This window comes from Protopterus annectens, chromosome 13.part0 (genome assembly GCF_019279795.1).
Source record: "Protopterus annectens isolate FY-2018-M chromosome 13.part0, PAN1.0, whole genome shotgun sequence".
In the NCBI taxonomy this organism is placed as follows: Eukaryota; Metazoa; Chordata; order Ceratodontiformes; family Protopteridae; genus Protopterus; species Protopterus annectens.
The window spans coordinates 138,674,002-138,692,863 of NC_056747.1; the positions used below are offsets into that span (position 1 = coordinate 138,674,002).

General features: G+C 36.5%; 1 protein-coding gene across 3 annotated transcripts in view; it reads right to left on the minus strand.

Annotated features, from left to right (window-relative positions):
• Positions 1-6,206: 6,206 nt before the first annotated feature.
• The window catches only part of MED26 (mediator complex subunit 26), a 527,523-nt gene continuing 514,867 nt past the window's right edge, over positions 6,207-18,862 (minus strand). For all 3 annotated transcript variants that reach the window (XM_044090729.1, XM_044090730.1, XM_044090731.1), the window contains one exon: positions 6,207-8,951. In XM_044090729.1, the coding sequence (XP_043946664.1) occupies positions 7,263-8,951 (1,689 nt within the window). In that variant the 3' untranslated portion in view covers positions 6,207-7,262. The remainder of the gene's footprint in view (positions 8,952-18,862) is intronic.

Sequence of the window (18,862 nt, forward strand, 5' to 3'; positions counted from 1 at the left end):
CTCAGGAGTCGGCCGACCGGCACTTGCAAACTGCTTCTGCTTCGGGCACGGCGCGGCAAGAAAGGCTGAAGAAAATGGCGTCGGCTGCATCTTTTATACCCCTAACGATCTGACTTCAGGGAAGGGGCAACAGCAACCGATGCAGGACCCAAGACTTTGGAATTCAGGCCGACTGAGGGCAACCTGCCAGCAGGATAACCCAAATGTAATGACTACAACAGTGAAACACGAAGAACATCCTGTACAATTCAATTGAAAAAACAAACAAAACTGTTAAGGGAAAAAAATATAAAAAATAAAAAACGTACAATAAGCTGGATGCGTAAGTGTGCACACCCTTAAACTAATACTTTGTTGAAGCACCTTTTGATTTAATTACAGCATTCAGTCTTCTTGGGTACACACCTGCCATCAATTAGAGAGACACTGATTAACCCCAAATAAAGTTCAGCTGTACAAGTAGGATTTTTCTGACATTTACTCAGTTACCTACTACAACAAAAGCCATGGTTCGCACAGCGCTTACAAAGCATCAAAGATAGCTCATTGTTGAAAGTTATCAGTCAGGAGAAGGGTACAAAAAAAATTTCCACAGCATTGGGTATACCATGGAACCCAGTGAAGATGGTCATCAAAAAGTAGAGAAAATATGGGACAACAGTGATGCTGCAAAGAACTGGATGTCCCTCCAAAACTGATAAAAAGACCAGACGAAAACTTGTCAGGGAGGCTGCCAAGAGACCTACAGCAACACTGAAGGAGCTGCAGGAATTTCTGGCAAGTACCGGTTGTGTACTACATGTGACAACAACCTCCCATATTCTCCATATGTCTGGACTAAGGGGTAGGGGTTGCAAGAAGGAAGCCTTTTCCTACACAGAAAATCATCCAGGCCAGGCTAAAATTTGCAAAACAATACATCAAGTCTCAAAAACATGTGGGAAAATGTGCTTTGGTCTAATAAGACTAAGGTTGAACTTTTTGGCCACAATTCCAAAAGGTACATTTGGCACAAAAATGACATTTCGCATCACCAAAACACCACCACCCCCACGGTGAAGCATGGTGGTGGCAGTATCATGCTTTGGGGTTGCTTTTCTTCACCTGGAACTGGGCCTTTAGTTAAGGTGGAGGAATTATGAACAGTTCCAAATACCAATCACTTTTGGCCCAAAACCTTCAGGCGTCTGCTAGAAAGCTGACAATGAAGAGGAATTCCACCTTTCAATACGACAATGACCCCAAGCATATATCCAAATCAACAAAAGAATGGCTTCACCAAAAGAAAATTAAAGTTTTGGAATTGCCCAGCCAGAGCCCAGACCTAAATACAATAGAAAATCTGTGGGGTGACCTGAAGAGGGCTGTGCACGAGATGCCTTTGCAATCTGATGGATCTGGAACACTTTTGCAAGGAAGAGTGGGCAAATATTGCCAAGATGTGCCATTCTGATAGACTCCTACCCATGAAGACTGAATGCTGTAATTAAATCAAAAGGTGTTCCAACAAAGTATTAGTTTAAGGGTGTGCACACTCATGCAAGCAGCTTATTTTACATTTTTTTACTTTTTATATTTTTCCCCCAACAGATTTGTTTTTCAATTGAATTGTACAGGTTATAGGTCACATTAAAGGTGGGAAAAGTTTTGAAATAATTTATTGCAGTTTCATTTGTTTATAGCACAAAAACCTGGCATTTTAACAGGGGAGTGCACACCTTTTATATCCACTGTATACAGGTCGAATTCAAAATTATTATCCACCATCTTCTCTAATCCTTTGGCATTAGAAGCGACTTTAGCAGTTTTTTTTTTTTTTTTTTTAAGAGACGGGATTTTAAATTTTGTTTTTTCGTGAATGAAGGATTTGGGGAAAATTAGTAGTAGTTTGTTTTTTTGGGTTAAGCATGAGTTATGAGTTACAAAGTCATATTTCAATGGTTGTTAAAACTACCTGTGTAAATGTTTGGAGATGTGCCAGGTTGTCGGATATGCATACAAATGTATTATGTAGGTATTCTATTAGCAAGGCCTGTGGTATGGATGTGTGGAGAGTGTTGGTGAGAATGTTAAAAAGGAGGGGACCACGGATAAGGCATTGTGGTACACCGCTGGTGAGTAGGAGATATGAAGAGTAGGTGGAGTGCCATTTTACTGACTGATGCCTATTGGACAAGTAGCTTTTGAACCACAGAAGGGTGAGCCGAGATATACCTAGTGAGGACATTTGAAGTAGAAATTTGCTGAGACAAAATGTATTGAAGGATTTAGACAAGTCTAGAAATAACAAGGAGACTAGTTTGCAGTTATCTCTACCTTTTGCCAATATCTGTAAAGGTTAACGTGCAGTGTTAGTACTACAGGAGGAACAGAATCCATGTTGTGTGGAGGAAAGGAGGTCTTCTTGCAGTAAATAATGTTTAGCAATTGTTCCTGAATACATTTAAGTACTTTGGAGTGGGAGGGTTAAGACTGCTGTACGTTGATTCAGTTTTTGCTTTTGCGTAGAAAGATGTGATTTTTTTTTTCAGACAGGGAACATGGGATTCTGACCTATATGAACACGATTTGACCAATTTATAAGGCCTGAAACGGGGCAGGCAATGTTATTGGCTATTTTAATGTATTCGCTTGGAAGGTCATCAGTTGAAGAAAAAGCATTGTTTGAGTTCAACAGTCACTTTACATAGGATGTGGGCACAGGTTTGAAGGTGAGCGGATGTGGTGACATGTGCCTGCTGAGCAGGGTTGGGGAATCCTTGGTTATGGATGCTATACTATGTATAAAAGAAGAGTTGAATTCTATTGTAGTTTCAAGTGACTAGTTATTGGGAGAGGGGCTAGGGTTGAATTTTAGGCTGGGATGTTTAAATTGTAGTCAGCCATTATAGAAATCTTAAGCTGTGATTAATATTATTCTAAATGTTGTTACAGTATATTTTTGTCTTCATTTATTTGCTTTTTAGTACAGTTATGGAGCATTCTGAAGTCTGAGACAATGTAATGTTAAATTTTTTGCCATTCTTTCCATGCTATTTTGCATTAGCATTCTACTCTTTTTTTGGATGCACAAACTTCATTGCTTTTAGTCTCTTCTTTCTAGAGGGTGCAAAGCTATTTAGGAAATTTGTAATGAATTCATTTACAGCATCATCTAAGGAGGGGAATTTTAAGATGCTCCAGTTAACAGATGGCAGGGAGTAATAAATATTTCTGAGTTCAACTTAGACAGGTCGTGTTGTTTTACAAACATGCTGTTTGAGTGGATGTATGAAAAGTCTGGTTGCGTAGATTGGGAAATGGTCACCAAGAGTCCGACAAGCTACCTACAGTGGTGAATTTGCTAGGATACGATACTAGGATTAAGTCTAATAAGGAATTTGATGCACTGTTACAATGTGTGGGGGTATTAATTAGCCTTTTAAATCATACAAGTTCAGACTAGGGGAAGAGATGTTATAGGTTATGTCCGACTAATTAATATTGACAACACCTAATATTAGTTCTTCTTGTGGAATTGCTATGGATATTTAATGTATGATGTCTCCTAGTGTAGCTGCATTGCCACCAGGAAAGATGTAAAGAACAGCAATTCATTTTTATTTTTCAGGAAAGTAATAAGATGCTCTGCTGAACTGAATTTTGATGCTAGTTTGTTACAGTGGGAAATTAATCTTGTAGTTGAGAAACACTAGTGCTAACCACTACCTTTCCTCCTTACACAATCATCGATGATACAGCAGGGATGTAATTTCAGAGTTGTTTATGTTGGGTTTAAGTCAAGTTTCAGTTACTACAAGAATGCCAGGCTTGTGTGAGGCAATTCAAGCATACATTTCAGTGGTTTTAGTTCTTATTCTTCTAATTTTTATGGTGCAAAGGTTAGATTACTGGCATGGGGGGTAGACTACTGTGGGGTTAGAAGTGTGTATGAATGTGCATGGAACAGAATTGCCTTGATATTGACAGATGGATGCCATGATTAGGGTAAATGTCTGCTCCTAGAAGGAGTTTTAGTATATTGGGGTATTGTTTTTTCGGGCAGCATTTTTCAACTTTTACTTTGATTTGAGTTGAAATGGAGTTAGCCTATATTTGGGTTGAAGGTGAGGGATGTTACTAAACATGTTGGGTGTGATATGTGGCAAGTTTATGGAAGAACAACGGATAGATGGTCGGAACAATGGTGCAGAGATGTGGAAAGCTACCATTAAGTCATGGAAAGAGGAGAGATGGCTCAGCAGGAAGAGAGGATACGATGAGGAGCAGCACGATTAAGTAACAGGATCTTCATTTTACTGATGGCAGTAGTGGGAAGCAGGAATCAAGAAGGATGGAATAAGGTGCGGGCCTGTAGGATATTTAGTGGTGGTGCAGTCTGAAACTGGTAGAAGGTAGGTAAGAAGCACTTTCTATGAATGAAGACAATTATGTTCTCCTGCTATCTTCTCTTATATTTCTGAAATGTAAGAAAGAGGGATTTGAAAGGAGAGTACGAGGATGCAGTTAAGATAGGTAGTACTGAGGGATTTCTTTTCAATGAAGACTAACTTGTGTGCCTTTCTTGCAAAAATTAGTGCATTAAAGTAAACTGTATGATACCAAATATAAATTGTCTTTATAATGAATATGTTAAATACTGAATAGCAGCAATAAAGAATAAAAAAATCTTAAAAAACAGAATGTGCATATTAGCCAAGGCAGCAGTTGGAAAAGGCAGTTTCAGCCAGAATTCTAGTGCTTGTCACGCACACACATTTCAACAAAATGACTTTCAATAAAAGTGGAATAGGAGCAATACATCACAACTAAACAAACGTACAAAAGACTCAAAATCTGAAAGCAGTATCTGGAACAACTTATGAGACCGCTGTCGGCAAGTGCAGCCAGTCTCATCAGAAGCAATAAATATAAATGAAGTTTCATGTTAAAATGGTCATAACAGCTTCTGGAGTTTATCTCCATTACCTAACGATTCCCAAGAAAGGGTTACAGATGCAGCTATTTAGTTCAGAGTATCATTCAACAAAGAACATTACCTCGACAATGAAGCTGGCAGAACTTGCACCTTACAGCAGAAATACTTCAACCTATAATTTAATATTACTTGGTGAAATTTCAGCATTTATCATCTTGAAATTTAGAACAGAATGTGCAATGCTGACCTTAAACTTAAAAATAGTAGTGAAAAAGTTTATAGTAGTAATGCCTCAAAATGTATGTGGCTATTTAACATTCTTGATCTCTTGCCAAAACTGAAGTTAATTCAAGCTTTACACGTTTTTATTTGAATCACATCCTTCATGTGCCACCAATGACCTACCTGCTGTAACCGTACCTGGCTCCCAAAGAGTATAAAGTTAATGCTGTTAATTACATTCTGCATCATTCAATTACAACTATAAAAGTTACATGGCATATAGATGAAAAATACTAAATTTGAAGACATGGACTGACAAAAATGTTCTGACTACTTATGAAGGGCTCCAGACTAAAGAACTACAGGTTGGCTAGGAAATGCCCTGCAGGGAAAACAGCAAGAATTCTTTCCAGCAGCAAACGACACAACTGGCCCTACCAAACTGCCCTCCTCATGATGAACCAAAGCAGTACTGCTGGTTAAAACAATTAATGTCAGTAGACCCAGTGTACATTAGTATTAGCGGTGAATTAAAGAGGTCAGCAGATGCTCTTATGTTTTGTTGTCTGCCACACTGGTATGCAGCAGGTCAAAGCATAACTTTCAGTGTGTAGTAATTAGTTATTGACCTGTCTTAAAAACTTGGATTAAATGTCATGAACGTGAGGGATATAGCATACAGGAAAAAAGAACATCAATTATCCTTATCTACAGAAAGTAACAAAGCATGGTGGAGGTTTACTATGAGTACAGAGCAAGAAAACTGATCCAAATCTACTGAGCAAGATTAAAAGCAGTGTGTCAATGAATAAAGTAATCAGAAAAACATTTTCAGTTAAAATGTGAAAGAACATGTCTGGGTCACATAAGCTGTAAATTAGAACTTAAAGATTTGGTGGTTAAACAATTTAAGTCTGTAAGGTTTACATCTCTTTTCTATGGATTAAACATTTTCAAATTTTCTGTATTTAAACTTAATACTCAGAAACAGGGTATTTAAATCAATGACATGTATTAGCTTCACTTATGACAGAGAAAACAAGCATTCAGAAAATGTAAAAGCCAATTTGTGCAAATTTTTTTTTTGTTTTTATTTCCACATTTATATCACAACGTGTCCACTTAAAAGGACCAAATAGCAAATTTGCTCTCTTCTGCATTGTGAGGAACACAGAAGTCTAGTCTCTGTACATTCACTAAGGCTCTTTGTTTTTGCAAATTGCGTTTTGTGATAGATATCCATAAGGCAAATTATATCTAAAGGAATGGTAACAAGTAGAAATCCAGCATACAAATGTAACTCAACTTCTCTCAGTACAAAGCTGCAAACTAGTAGCACCCTCTTTTTGTGTGTGTGTGCGTGAACACATTTTTTTTTTTTAAATTATGGGAGACTGAAAAAATGGACAACATGGCTGGTGATAGGGAATACAGTATTTTAAATCTTAAAATAACTAACTTACTTTTTCTTGTTTTAGAACAGATGAAAACACAAACTGACTGAAAAGATCACTACGAAAACTGCACAGATCTATGGAATGTTGTATGTAATGACTTGTTAAACCAGCCAGATGATGAACTGTGCAACTTAGAAGGAAAGTTATCTGCATTTTGAATGACTTAACTTGCAGATGTTAAACAGAGGATGAATTATGCAAAAAAAAATAAAAATAATAATCTACAGTTTTTGCACTTTTTTACTGGTATCTCACTGCCAAATAAAAGAATAAAATAAATAGATGCATACTTTGTTAAAGATAACTTTAATCTGCCTTCTGTTATGCCACAATGTTTTCTTGTACCTGCCCAAACCCTATCCCAACCTTCTGAAAACAGCTGGATTTGTTTTCCGCTACCTCTTTGGGGCTAACCACTTCTCACAGCTAGCCTGCTAAAACAGATATTCCTGTCTGACTAGCTTTACAGCCTTCCTTTGCAACCTCTTGTTGAAATGGACTTAGCAGCAATTTGCAAAAGAAGGGAACTTTAAGGGGGAAGAACTGCGCCAAAGCTCTTCCATATCCTTTTTTTGTTAGCCCTGTGTGTTGAGGCCTTCAAATCAAGTGGAGTACAGTCTGCCACTGTCATTACCTGTAGATGGCAAGCTCTTGAGTAAAACTAATCAGTCTAGGCAGACATAAGGCAGGATATTCAGTCTACCATCATCACCATGGGGATCTACAGATATGCACTGCGTCCAATCATACCAATTACCCTGTGTATCATAACAACCGTTCACACCAGACCAATGCTGTTCATGTACTTTCCTGAGATCATCTGTGATGTCATTACTGACCCCAGGTAAGTCCACAGGAGTACTACATACTAAAATACCAGTTTTTCTGGCTTCTCTTCTAGTGCTTTCTTCTTGTTTCAAATACTCTGACATAAAATAATGAGCTCCAGGTGTCTGTGCTCCTGAAGTGGACAACAAGTTGCTTTGCCTATTTAAATAGGATGCAATTATTCCATTTTTAGACAGTTCTTTCCAGTTTGTTTGCTCAAAAGGACTTTGGGGGGCTACTTTTGTTTCTTGCCGTTCAGGTTCTGTCCTGTGTTGTACTGCTGGTGCTGGTGCAGAACTACTCACCTGTGAAGGCTCTTTGTTTGTTAAAGGTATTATCTGTCTTGTTATATGATCAAATGTGAGTTTTCGCTCTTTTAATTTAACAGAAGGCTTTTTACCTTCTGCAGTCCGTTCCTCAAGGTTTGTTCTATGGTCTCTAGGCCGATATTTCTTTTTTTTAGAATCTGAACCTGAAGCCGCATCATCACTGTCCCCTTTTGAGGCATCAGGTGTGTACCCTGAAGTGCGAGGTGTTACGGGTTCTCCTTGATGCAAACCCATTTTTAAGCTGTGTGACGAGTGCAGAGGGGTGTTGTGTTGTAATGTCCCTGCTGTAGGTCTGTGAGGGCTTTCCACACCTACATGTCCTGCGCAGTGTGCTGGCATCTCACTTTCTGGTTGCTGGGAGCCCTCAAGCTTTTTTGCTGATACTGGAGGTGTAGAAGGTTGTGTCAAAGGTAGGGGAGATGGCACATAAGAGTCTGAAAGTGGTAAAGGACTAGAGACAGTACCCTTTGGTGCATATGTTGTTTGTCGTTTGACTGATGCGTCTTGCTTAATATTCCTTGGGCTAAAAGAAGGGCAACGTGGGCTCCTAGGTTGACACTGCCCTGAGGTTTCCTCCGATTTTTCAAGCTGCTGCAATACTGAAGTCTTTAGCAAAGAGGAAGTGCTTGACATTTTCACAAGTCCTGGAGAACTGGTATGAGGCTTCACTGCATTTATTGGGATTTTACTGTGTTTATCATTTTCCAGATGCTCAAGCCTATTTCTTTCTGGAGAATTGTGTGCATTTGCTGACGTCACATCCCGAACACTTGGAAAACCTCCAGGGCTTCCTCCCACTCCATTAGATGGTACAGGAGAGCAGTTTTGTAACTGTTCACAGTTTGGTTTGGAAACCTTTGAAGGAGGACCCTGTATACCATCTTTAAGATCTCCTTTTCTTTTTCTGTTTCCCAATTTTTCCTTTGGAGAATTCAAATTCTGTATATCATTCCTAGTTTTGAGCTCCTGTATTGGTTTTGTGCCACCAGAGATTATGGGAGACTGAATTTCTGGTTTGCAATTCAGAGCACCACCATTTGCTGACCCAGGTGGATTAGGTCTTGGCAATTGCTCATTCTGGACTACAGGTTCTATCAGTTTCTGCCAATTTCGCAGCAGCTTTTTTGCACGCTTGGCTAGATCCTCATTTGTTGTTTTCTTTCTTACATCATTGATGAGTTTTCCTAACCGTGTTTCCTAGGAGGAAAAAAGAAAGCTGTAAGTAGAAGCACTTATCAGATCACATTTTTTATACTTCAATGTGAGAACGTTTTGAAATTAGATAGTAAAATTTTGTCTTTGTTTACACTCATAACCACATATTCCCATGTTATCCCTTTTATATCAACCTTGATAACCAGGGTTATCTTAAAAGGGTCCCCATCTACACAGCAAGTGGAACTGCTGGACTGATGCAAACTCATGGACAGACAAAATAAAATGCAGAGTCACTCCTCCGTACTCACAGCTAGCATCTGTATTCCAAAAAAACATGAACTAACGTGACTGCCTTGCAGTTAGTCCTTCATCTGCAGGTCACTATTTAAACTACCTTACATACATAAAAAGGGATTTGCAATAGACTGCTCAGTTATAAGTTTGTCACAAAGTAAAATTAAACAAGGAGTTAGAGAGACTATGATGAGCAAGGCTAGTGTCATTAACTGCCAGCAAGTGCATCGACTCACGGTTACCTTAATCTTACAGTAGTAGGAACCATGGGGCGCCTTCCAGAAATGCAGTAACTGCCACAATTAAGACACAGCACTACTTAACTCACAAAAGACTGGCAGCGACATGTAATGAACAAGCAGAAACACTGCTTAATGACATGAACTGTGAACAGCCTCAACTCATTTTGCTCTTTGTATCTACAGCCTGATTGACCTGAAGACTTGAGCTTGATTCCCTTTTGAATCTCTGAGCAAGTCAAGACCACACACGTGTGTTTGCGCGCATGTGCATTTGCCTGTTTTTTTTATTTTATATATAGATATATATATATATATATATATATATATATATATATATATATATATATAACACACACACACACACACACACATCTCTTAGATGCAAGAAATTTGTTCCTTTACCAAAAACGAATGCCACGACTGCAGGCCAGGTGACTGGATTCGAACATCAGCCTTGGCACTGGAGGAGTCAGGCAGAGAGGGACAAGAGTGAAGAAGGCATGGCCTGCTTGCCTCTCTCTGGAGGGAAGGGTGGGGGCTGTACATGCCAAGGAACCATATAGGGATGGTAAGATTTCTCTGGAGGAGATCAGGGAGACCACCTTTTTTGGTTTGAGGCTGGTTACCAATGATGCTTGCTGGTGATGATCTCCTGCAGAAGTGCAGGACCACCAAAGTGCTGATAGCCCACTGCACAGTCCACATTATCTTCCAGAATCAACTGTGTATGGGGACATAGTACTAAAAGTGTAAGACCTTAAATCCCCCCTGATGTCTGCCTAAATTATGGTTCACCTTGGCAGACTTGCCCTTGGTGATCAAGGAAAGAACGGTTCACTGTTCAAGAAGGGACAATCACTGTCAAGTAGCAGGGCCAAAGTGTGGGGGAGAGAGGAATATCTGCTATGAATGACCTGTAAACCACATTATGCATTAGATGTTTACATTTATGAAGTCAAAAGAGATGATACTAAACACACTGCTTTAAAAAAATAAAAGTCCATGGCAAACAAGTTCAAAGTATATCCTTGCAAGAAAGGCAGATGTCCACTTGTGGCTAATACCAAGGTATAATGGAATTCTACTGCAGCAATGAATCTTATGACAAAACCTGCAATGATAAAAGTTGTAAACTCAAACAGAACTGTTCAGTGGAAAACAGACGGGGGGAAATAAAACATATGCATCCAAGCCAAGCAATAAACATCCAAGAGAAGTGGAAAAGAAATGACAAAATGTATCAGAACCATCAGTAAACAGTTTTTGTACAATAGGGCAACTGCATGCTAACACGCTTGCATCCTTTCTTAAATCTGAAAAAAAGGAACACAGAAATATACGTAGGTTAGTATGTACATTTGAAAAAAAAAATTACACATACACAGAGGAAGAAACAATGGGTGAAGAGACAGTAGGAGGCATCCAAACAGTTCAAGGATAAAATAAAGTTGCAGGCACTTCAAATACCACACAGTACATAAAACCTTCAGCCATGTTGCTTTGCTGTCCTCCCCATCAATCATGCACTATTGTATCAACTTCTCAGTTTTGCATATCTAAATTTTAAATAACATATGTAATGTCCATGAAATAATATTATGAACATGCTGTGTGTATTTAGGTATATTCTGTGTTATAGCAACGAAATAGAATTCAAGTATAAACGATATAACTACATGTGTGGACCGCGCGCTTGGGGGGGTGGGGGGGTGGGGGGTCGTGCTCGGCTCCTGGGGGCGCCGGGCTCTTTAATGGTCCACAAGGTGTTAGATGAATTTACAAAATATAATGTTACAGACCTAATTCACTTTATGAGCCACTTACTTAAAAACATTAACATACATATTGTGCTAAAAACACTAATGTGCTTGATGATGTATAAGTGAATGGATGTGGTTGTGGATGTGTGGTTGTGCAGTTGCATCTTTCAGCTTGCAACACCAGATGGCGCTAAAATGTATTCAGATGAAGTTAAAAGGTTGGGGGATGTGGTTGTGCAGCGGTGTATTTGCAGTTATATTTATTTATTTGTGGATTGTTGGGGAGTTTGGTGTTTCCGGGGGCTGGACCTGATTTCCTTTGGGTGTGTGGTCTATATGTATATTCTGTGTATTTTGAAATAAATGTTACTTTCCTTGTTCATGTCAATCTCTAGAAATATTCTTCACTTTACTGCGTTGTCATTTGGCAAATGTTTGGAATATTTTGTTTTATTATATATATTGCAAATTCTAATGCTGTTTTTCAAAACAAAACATATTTTATCTAAGTTATAGTTTGCATTAGTGTCTCATAGGGCAATATGTATACAGTTTTTTTTGATAATTCTGGTGTTTATTGTTACAATTTGATAGGATGATATTAGTTGATTTATAATCTTTTTTACTACATTTATCTTATTATATACTCTTCTGTCACTATTGTCAGAAGCAGTTTACACCTCATATATAGCTGAATTTGCCATGTTTTATACTTCAAGTGCTATGACAGAGGTCGATTTGTTATTACAGGAACCCTGATTGTATATGCTAGTTTTTATTGACCTAGGTAGTTAGTTCTGACCTATTCTGGGGAATCATAATTGTCATTAGATCTCTTATTTTATCTTGTCTTATGGAGACTTACAGTTTCTTTTTACTGAAACGAAGCTGTCTTGTTGAGATTGTATTTACTGATTTTCCTGCAGAGAAAGGACAGTCTTATTTTTCTTTTACTTTTTACATGCATTTGAGTCATTATAATACCTGGAATGTAGAGATGATTTTGGTCAATTAATATTTATTTGAACTATATGAGGAAAATCATTTAAATGTTATATACATTTGCAAATATAGGAGCTTGTAATTACGTATTGAATGGGGATTGAGTATGTTGGACGTCTTGAGTTTAGACATATATGTAAATATATTTAGTGTTATTGTTTTGGTTTTAGTTTTTGTTAGGGTTACATCTAAAGCTTATTCTGCTAATTTGAAGTTTTTGGTAACCAAAAATGTAAATTCTATTCTGTTTATCTCTGACCTTCCTTTGTCATTAGGGGAATGGTGGGCAGGCACTAGGGTAAGGATGAAGGAAGTATGTAAATTTAAAATTATTTTTTTTCCCCTGAGGTTATTTTTAACGGTGAGTTTTTATTTAAACATAGACCGGACTAGTTATGTTTCTTTTTTTCTCTTTGGTATTGATTTGATTATATTCAGGACATTACACCATGTTTTTATTGCATCAATATTAACCATTTACCTTATTTATGACAAATAATTTCATAGTTGATTCCTGGAATGTAAGAGGAATCCAAAGTAAAGCCAAAAAATCTTTATTATTTCATTTGATATTTAAATCACAAGCCAATATACGTTTTATTCAAGAGACACATATTCCTCGAGATGATTGGGATAAAGGAAAAAATAAAAAATGGATCAAGAAGATAGTAGCTTCCGGGGATACTTCTAATTCTAGAGGTGTTGCTATAATTATTAAACAAAAATTCATGGGGAACATCATTGATGAGAAATATGACAACGAGGGTAGATGGTGCCTGTTTACTGCTACTATTCATAATCTTGATAAACCACTTTTCGTTTTAAATCTATATGGTCCTTGTAGTCAACAACATTTTTTTATCTTAAAAATTTATAATATACTTACCTCTTATAAAGACCACTATATTATAGTAGGTGGAGACTGGAACGCAGTAATAAACCCAGAAATTGATCGTACTAGTTGCTCCGCTTCTTATAACCATCAAGCAACTCTGGCCCTTAATGAATTAATCTTGGAACATAATTTAATTGATCCACTGCACTCTATAAAAATCTCAAACAAGAAAGATATTTGCACATATTACTCAAAATGCTACCATTCATGGTCTAGATTGGATTTTTTTTCTGATTTCTAATACTATCTCAAAATTTATTTCGGATTTTAATATTGAACCCAGATATTTTTCAGATCATTCAAGAATCTTATTAAAACTAAACATTATCCACAATATTAAAAATAATATTAACTCAAAGTGGACACTGAACAATAATTTACTCTTAAATAAAGATATTTGTAAACAGTGCTCAGAAATTATTCAGGAAATGGAAAATGATCTAGACTTAACTGGTATTCCTTACGATATACAATGGGCTGCATGCAAGGCGAGATTAAGAGGAATGTTTATCAGTAAGGCTGCTTACCTTAAAAAACATTACAATAAGAAAGAAGAGTTCTTAAAATCTAGAATTCATTCTCTTGAAAATCAGTTTAGACTGAATCAAGACTCTAGTCTTGAAAAGCAAATCTTAGATTGTCAAAAAGAACAAATTTTGCTACATCAAAACAACCTTTTAGTAGATCAAAAACTATTAGCAACGTATTCAGAATGGGCCCAAGTTCCTTCTAAAATCTTGGCTAGAATAATTAAAAATAATTTTGATAAGCCAAAAATTTCATCTTTATTGCACAAGAATAAACTATACAACACAGATGAAGAGATTATTTATCTCTTTACTCTACTTTATATAGAATTATACTCAAAACCACCTAATTCATTGGATGATAATCATATAAAAAGCTTTCTAAGTTCTTTAAATTTCCCCAAGTTAAATGATAATCAACAAAGATTGCTTTCTGCTCCTCTAACTTATCAAGAGATTTCAGAATCAATTGATAGTCTTAAATCTAGTAAATCTCCTGGTCCAGATGGGTTTACACCGGAATTTTTCAAATCCTTTAAGTCGATAATCGTTCCCTTTCTTTTTAAAGTATACAATTACATAAGAATCAAGGATATTTCGGATATTCATTGGAATACATCTAAAACTATATTAATTTTGAAAAATAATAAAGAAAAAACAGACCCATTTAATTATAGACGTATTTCTTTAATAAATTTAGACAAAGATTTTAGCATCTATTTTGGCCAACAGATTGAAACAGGTTTTACCTTCAATTATTTCCCAAGACCAATCAGGATTTATGTCCCACAGACATGCTTGGGATAATACACTGACTTTAGAATCTATTATCCATCTTATAAAAAATGATTCTAACCCAATATATGCACTGATTCTTGATGCATCAAATGCTTTTGATAGAGTCTGTTGGAATTTTCTTTTTCAAACAATGTCATGCTTTAACTTTCCTTTATCCTTTATAAACTTTTTAAAAACTTTGTACAAAGATATGTTTACCAGACTTTATATTAATGGTTACACTTCTCCAATAAAGATTACCAGAGGCACGAGGCAAGGTTGTCCACTGTCCCCTTTTCTTTTTAATATATATTTAGAACAGTTACTGTTGCTTATTACTCAAAACACTTTTCATAATGTCCCTAGGATTCTTAATCCAAAAATTTATTTTTCCGCCTTTGCTGACGACCTAATATTATACTTTCAAACTCCAGTATCTGACCTTAGTAAAATAACAAATTCTATTGAACGTTTCTCTTCTGCTTCGAACTATCTTATAAATCCTTCAAAAACTCATATCTTTCCTTTAAATCATATGGTTCATAAATCGTACTTGTTTTCTGATCAACAAATCCAGATTACTTTTGGTATGAAGTATTTGGGAATCAACATGGAACACAATAACAATTCTTCCTTTCAAAATAACATAAGTAAAGTTTGGAGTTCAATAATATCTGATATAACTAGATGGAAGCACTTAAATCTATCACTTTTATCAAAGGCTGCTATAATTAAAATGAACAATGTACCAAAATTTCTGTATCAATTCAATTCTTCCGATCAGATAATTCCTAGGTCTTTTTTCGAGAAAGTAAATAAAGAGTAGACTAAATTTTTATGGTTTCCCAAATCGGTTAGAATCTCCTATTCTAGATTATCAATTTCTAAGGATAAAGGTGGTTTGGGATTACCAAACTTCTCTCTTTACTATTTAATTGTTTCATCAAACAAACTTTTAACCATAACTAATTTCAAAAATAGTAAAGGTATCAATTATCCCTTATGGGTTAAGATTTTGTATAATTACATTATATCTAAAAATATAAACCCAGAAGCTATTCCTTTTATTTCTTTAGATATGAAAATTACCAGTAAAATTTCTATCTTTATTAAACAAAAGATTAAAGCTTTTCAAACTTTACTAAAATTATGTAATCTAGATAAGTTTTCTCACCTTTTTCAACCACTTCATCTAAATCCTAATATAATGATAGATAACACTCCTTTTAACCTAACAAATTATCCTCTAATAAAAAATTTGAAAGTCTGGGATATCCTGAAATATAATGACTTGTCCATAATAGATTGGCGTAAAATTCTGAATGTCAATTGGAATTATTCTACAATACTATGCCAATTAAGAGAAGTAATTAAGGGTAAGTATGATCCCATAAAACCTATAGAACATGAATTAAATAATCTAAATACGATAATTAGAACATTATCTTCATCAGTTAAAATGTTATCTAAATCTTATAAACTGATAAAGAATCTAGTGCTGGATCAGAACTGTCTCTTGTCAAATTTCTGGCTAAATTATAATTCTCAAATAATTGAGAATCAAAAACTTTTGGCAATCAGATATACTAAGGAATTTACTCCATTTAAGACATTAATGTACACACAATTAATGATTAACAATGATGCTTACTATACACCATATACATTAAATAAGTTTAATCCTAATAAATCCCCATCATGCACATGTTCCTACCCCCAAGCTGACCTCTTACATATTTTCTATGGTATTGTCATTTTTCTCATAGATTATGGACCTCTTTTGAAAGTAAGACTACAGAGAATGGGCTATCACAAATCTACGCTGTCCTGGGAAATTGCTATACTTCATATTCCAATAATTCATCTCTCAAAATTGGATACTCATGTTATTATTTTTATTTGCTCTTAATAAAACTTTACATAACTCAAAACTGGCTTGATCGTACCAAACTAAACTGGGATACTTTCCAGAAAATGGCTTACTTATATGTTGATGCTCAGAAAAACAGTTAAGAGTCCTAAAAAAATGGCTTTAAAAAACTTAGTATTAGAGAAGGTTTTGAATATTATTAATAATTAATGCCTTTAAATCTTTTTCTGGTCTTGGTGTTTGGTAAAATTTTTAGCCCCATAATTGAAATATATCAATATATAGAATTTTTTTTATTTCAAGTTATCATTTATTTTCTGGTTACCTAATGTATATATTGTGTGATGTTATTATTACTCTATCTCTTTTCCTAATGCTTATAAGAGTTGCAATTTGTTTAAACAAAGTTGTCTATATTTATTCAACTCCTAATGTATCGTTTATAAATCAATAAAAAGTTTGAGAAAAAAAAAAAAACTTCAGTTCTTAGGTTAGTAGGAATTTTAAGCCAAATGCAACAAAGACATGGAGAGAAAAGAGATCAAGTTAAAAAGTAGAGGGTGGAGGAAGATTTATTATTAAGATTTATTTTAGATTTATTTATTTATAAATTTATTTATTTAAGATTATATTTTATTTGGAGGAATATATATATATATATTTTTTTTTCCTGGCAAGTGATCCATTTTTGGTAGTCCCCAAGACAGATTCCCCAAATTATAATGTACAGCTTCAATCACATGGACATAATCAAGAAAACTGCAGCTCAGGAAGAAGGCCTGGAAAGGACATTTGCACTGCCTTACAAAAGAGGCGAAGGAAAGACCAGTGTGTTGCTGCACAGGTGTTGCTCAAAGCAGTGTTGCATACAAAAAGCCATGGAAGGGAGGAGCCCTTTGGGTATATAATGAAATTCTTCCACGTTTCACCAAATAAAGTAATGCAGCCAAAAAGTGTACACTTTGTAACCTTCCTGTCCAAATGTGACAGGCAAAGGGCACCATAAGTTACTGAAGATGTTACATGGGTAGAGCGGTCTACAGACATCCAAACAGTGATGGAGTTAACCAAGGATTTAGAGCACTCTAGAAAGAACACTGGTATGCGGATATAATGGTTCATGTCAGCTGCAGCTGTAACTGGTTCTCCACAAGGAGACCCCACCTGTTGGGACTAACCCATCCTCTGCACTCAGTTATGGAGTTTTGACAGAAACAGCCTGGAGATCTGAAAACCTCATAGCAGAGATTAATGGCCATTAAGTGAGTCTTTCAAGAATACAAACACAGTTGAGGATGAGATTTGAAGGAAGAGACTATCTCATGGCAGAAAAAGTACAAATTTGTACCTACCATAAATGTAGATGTTAAGAGTGTAAACACTGCTGCAGTCATTACACTTGGGTTATCCTGCTGTCAGGCGGTTCCCCAGTCGGCCTGAGTTCCAAAGTCTTGGTCTGGCATCGGTTGCTATCACCTCCTCCCAGACGTCAGTGCGACAGGGGTATACAAGATGCAGCTGCGCCATTTTCTTTAGTTTTTCTTGCCCCAGATGTGAGGTGCCTCTAAATAGGTAGGTAATTTCAATTGCTAATAAAACAGACATAAGAAAAGCAAACCACAACTTACAGCTACCAGCAAATACTCCCCATAGGTAGTAAAGGGTAGAAGACATAGGTACGTACCAGCCAGTAAGAGGGGAAGGAGGGAGGGTAACCTGGACTGCAGCAGTGTATACACTCGAACATCTACATTTATGGTAGGTACAAACTGTACTATGTTCATCGTGTTACACTGCTGCAGTCATTACACTTGGGTAGAATCCCAAAGCTGAGGTAGGGTGGCTGGTTCTATAAGGCATTAGGGGTGGCTATAAGGCCCTGCAGCACTGCAGTGGCGAAGCCAGCTCTGGATTTAGAGTATAGAGGCAGATGGTAATGCTTGGTGAAGGTATGTACAGAACTCCAAGTTGCTGCTTCCAAAATATCCTTGGTAGGTACTCCCCTGAGGTAGGCAGTTGAAGTGGCTGTTGCCCTGGTGGAGTGAGATCTAATGCTGCTAAGTACAGCTTTTCCATGGTATGTGTAGCAGAAACGTATACAATGTCCTATCCATTTTGAAATAGACAGTCTTGAAATGGCTTTTCCCTGTGCTCCTGCAGCATATGCTACCAATAATTGCTCAGATTTTCTGAAAGCTTTGGTTTTGTCCAAGTAGAAGCGCAACTGCCTGTGAATGTCCAAAGAATGGAGTAGTATATCCCCTTTATTCTGTGGTTTAGGATAAAAAGTTGGCAGGTGAATAATTTGGTTTAGAGCCACACTGGATACCACCTTTGGCATAAACGTAGGGTTAGTTCTTAAAGACACCCTGTCCTGGTGGAAAATGAGGAAAGGTTCCACTGCCATTAGTGCCTGTAATTCTGAAACTCTTCATGCTGATGTTATTGCCAGGAACAGAGCAGCTTTCCAAGAGATGTATTTTAATTCTGCTGTGTTAGCTGGCTCAAAAGGAGGTAAAGTTAATTTTTCCAAAACAAAGTTGAGGTCCCAAGTTGGAGTAGGTGCTCTACGGGGCAGTCTTA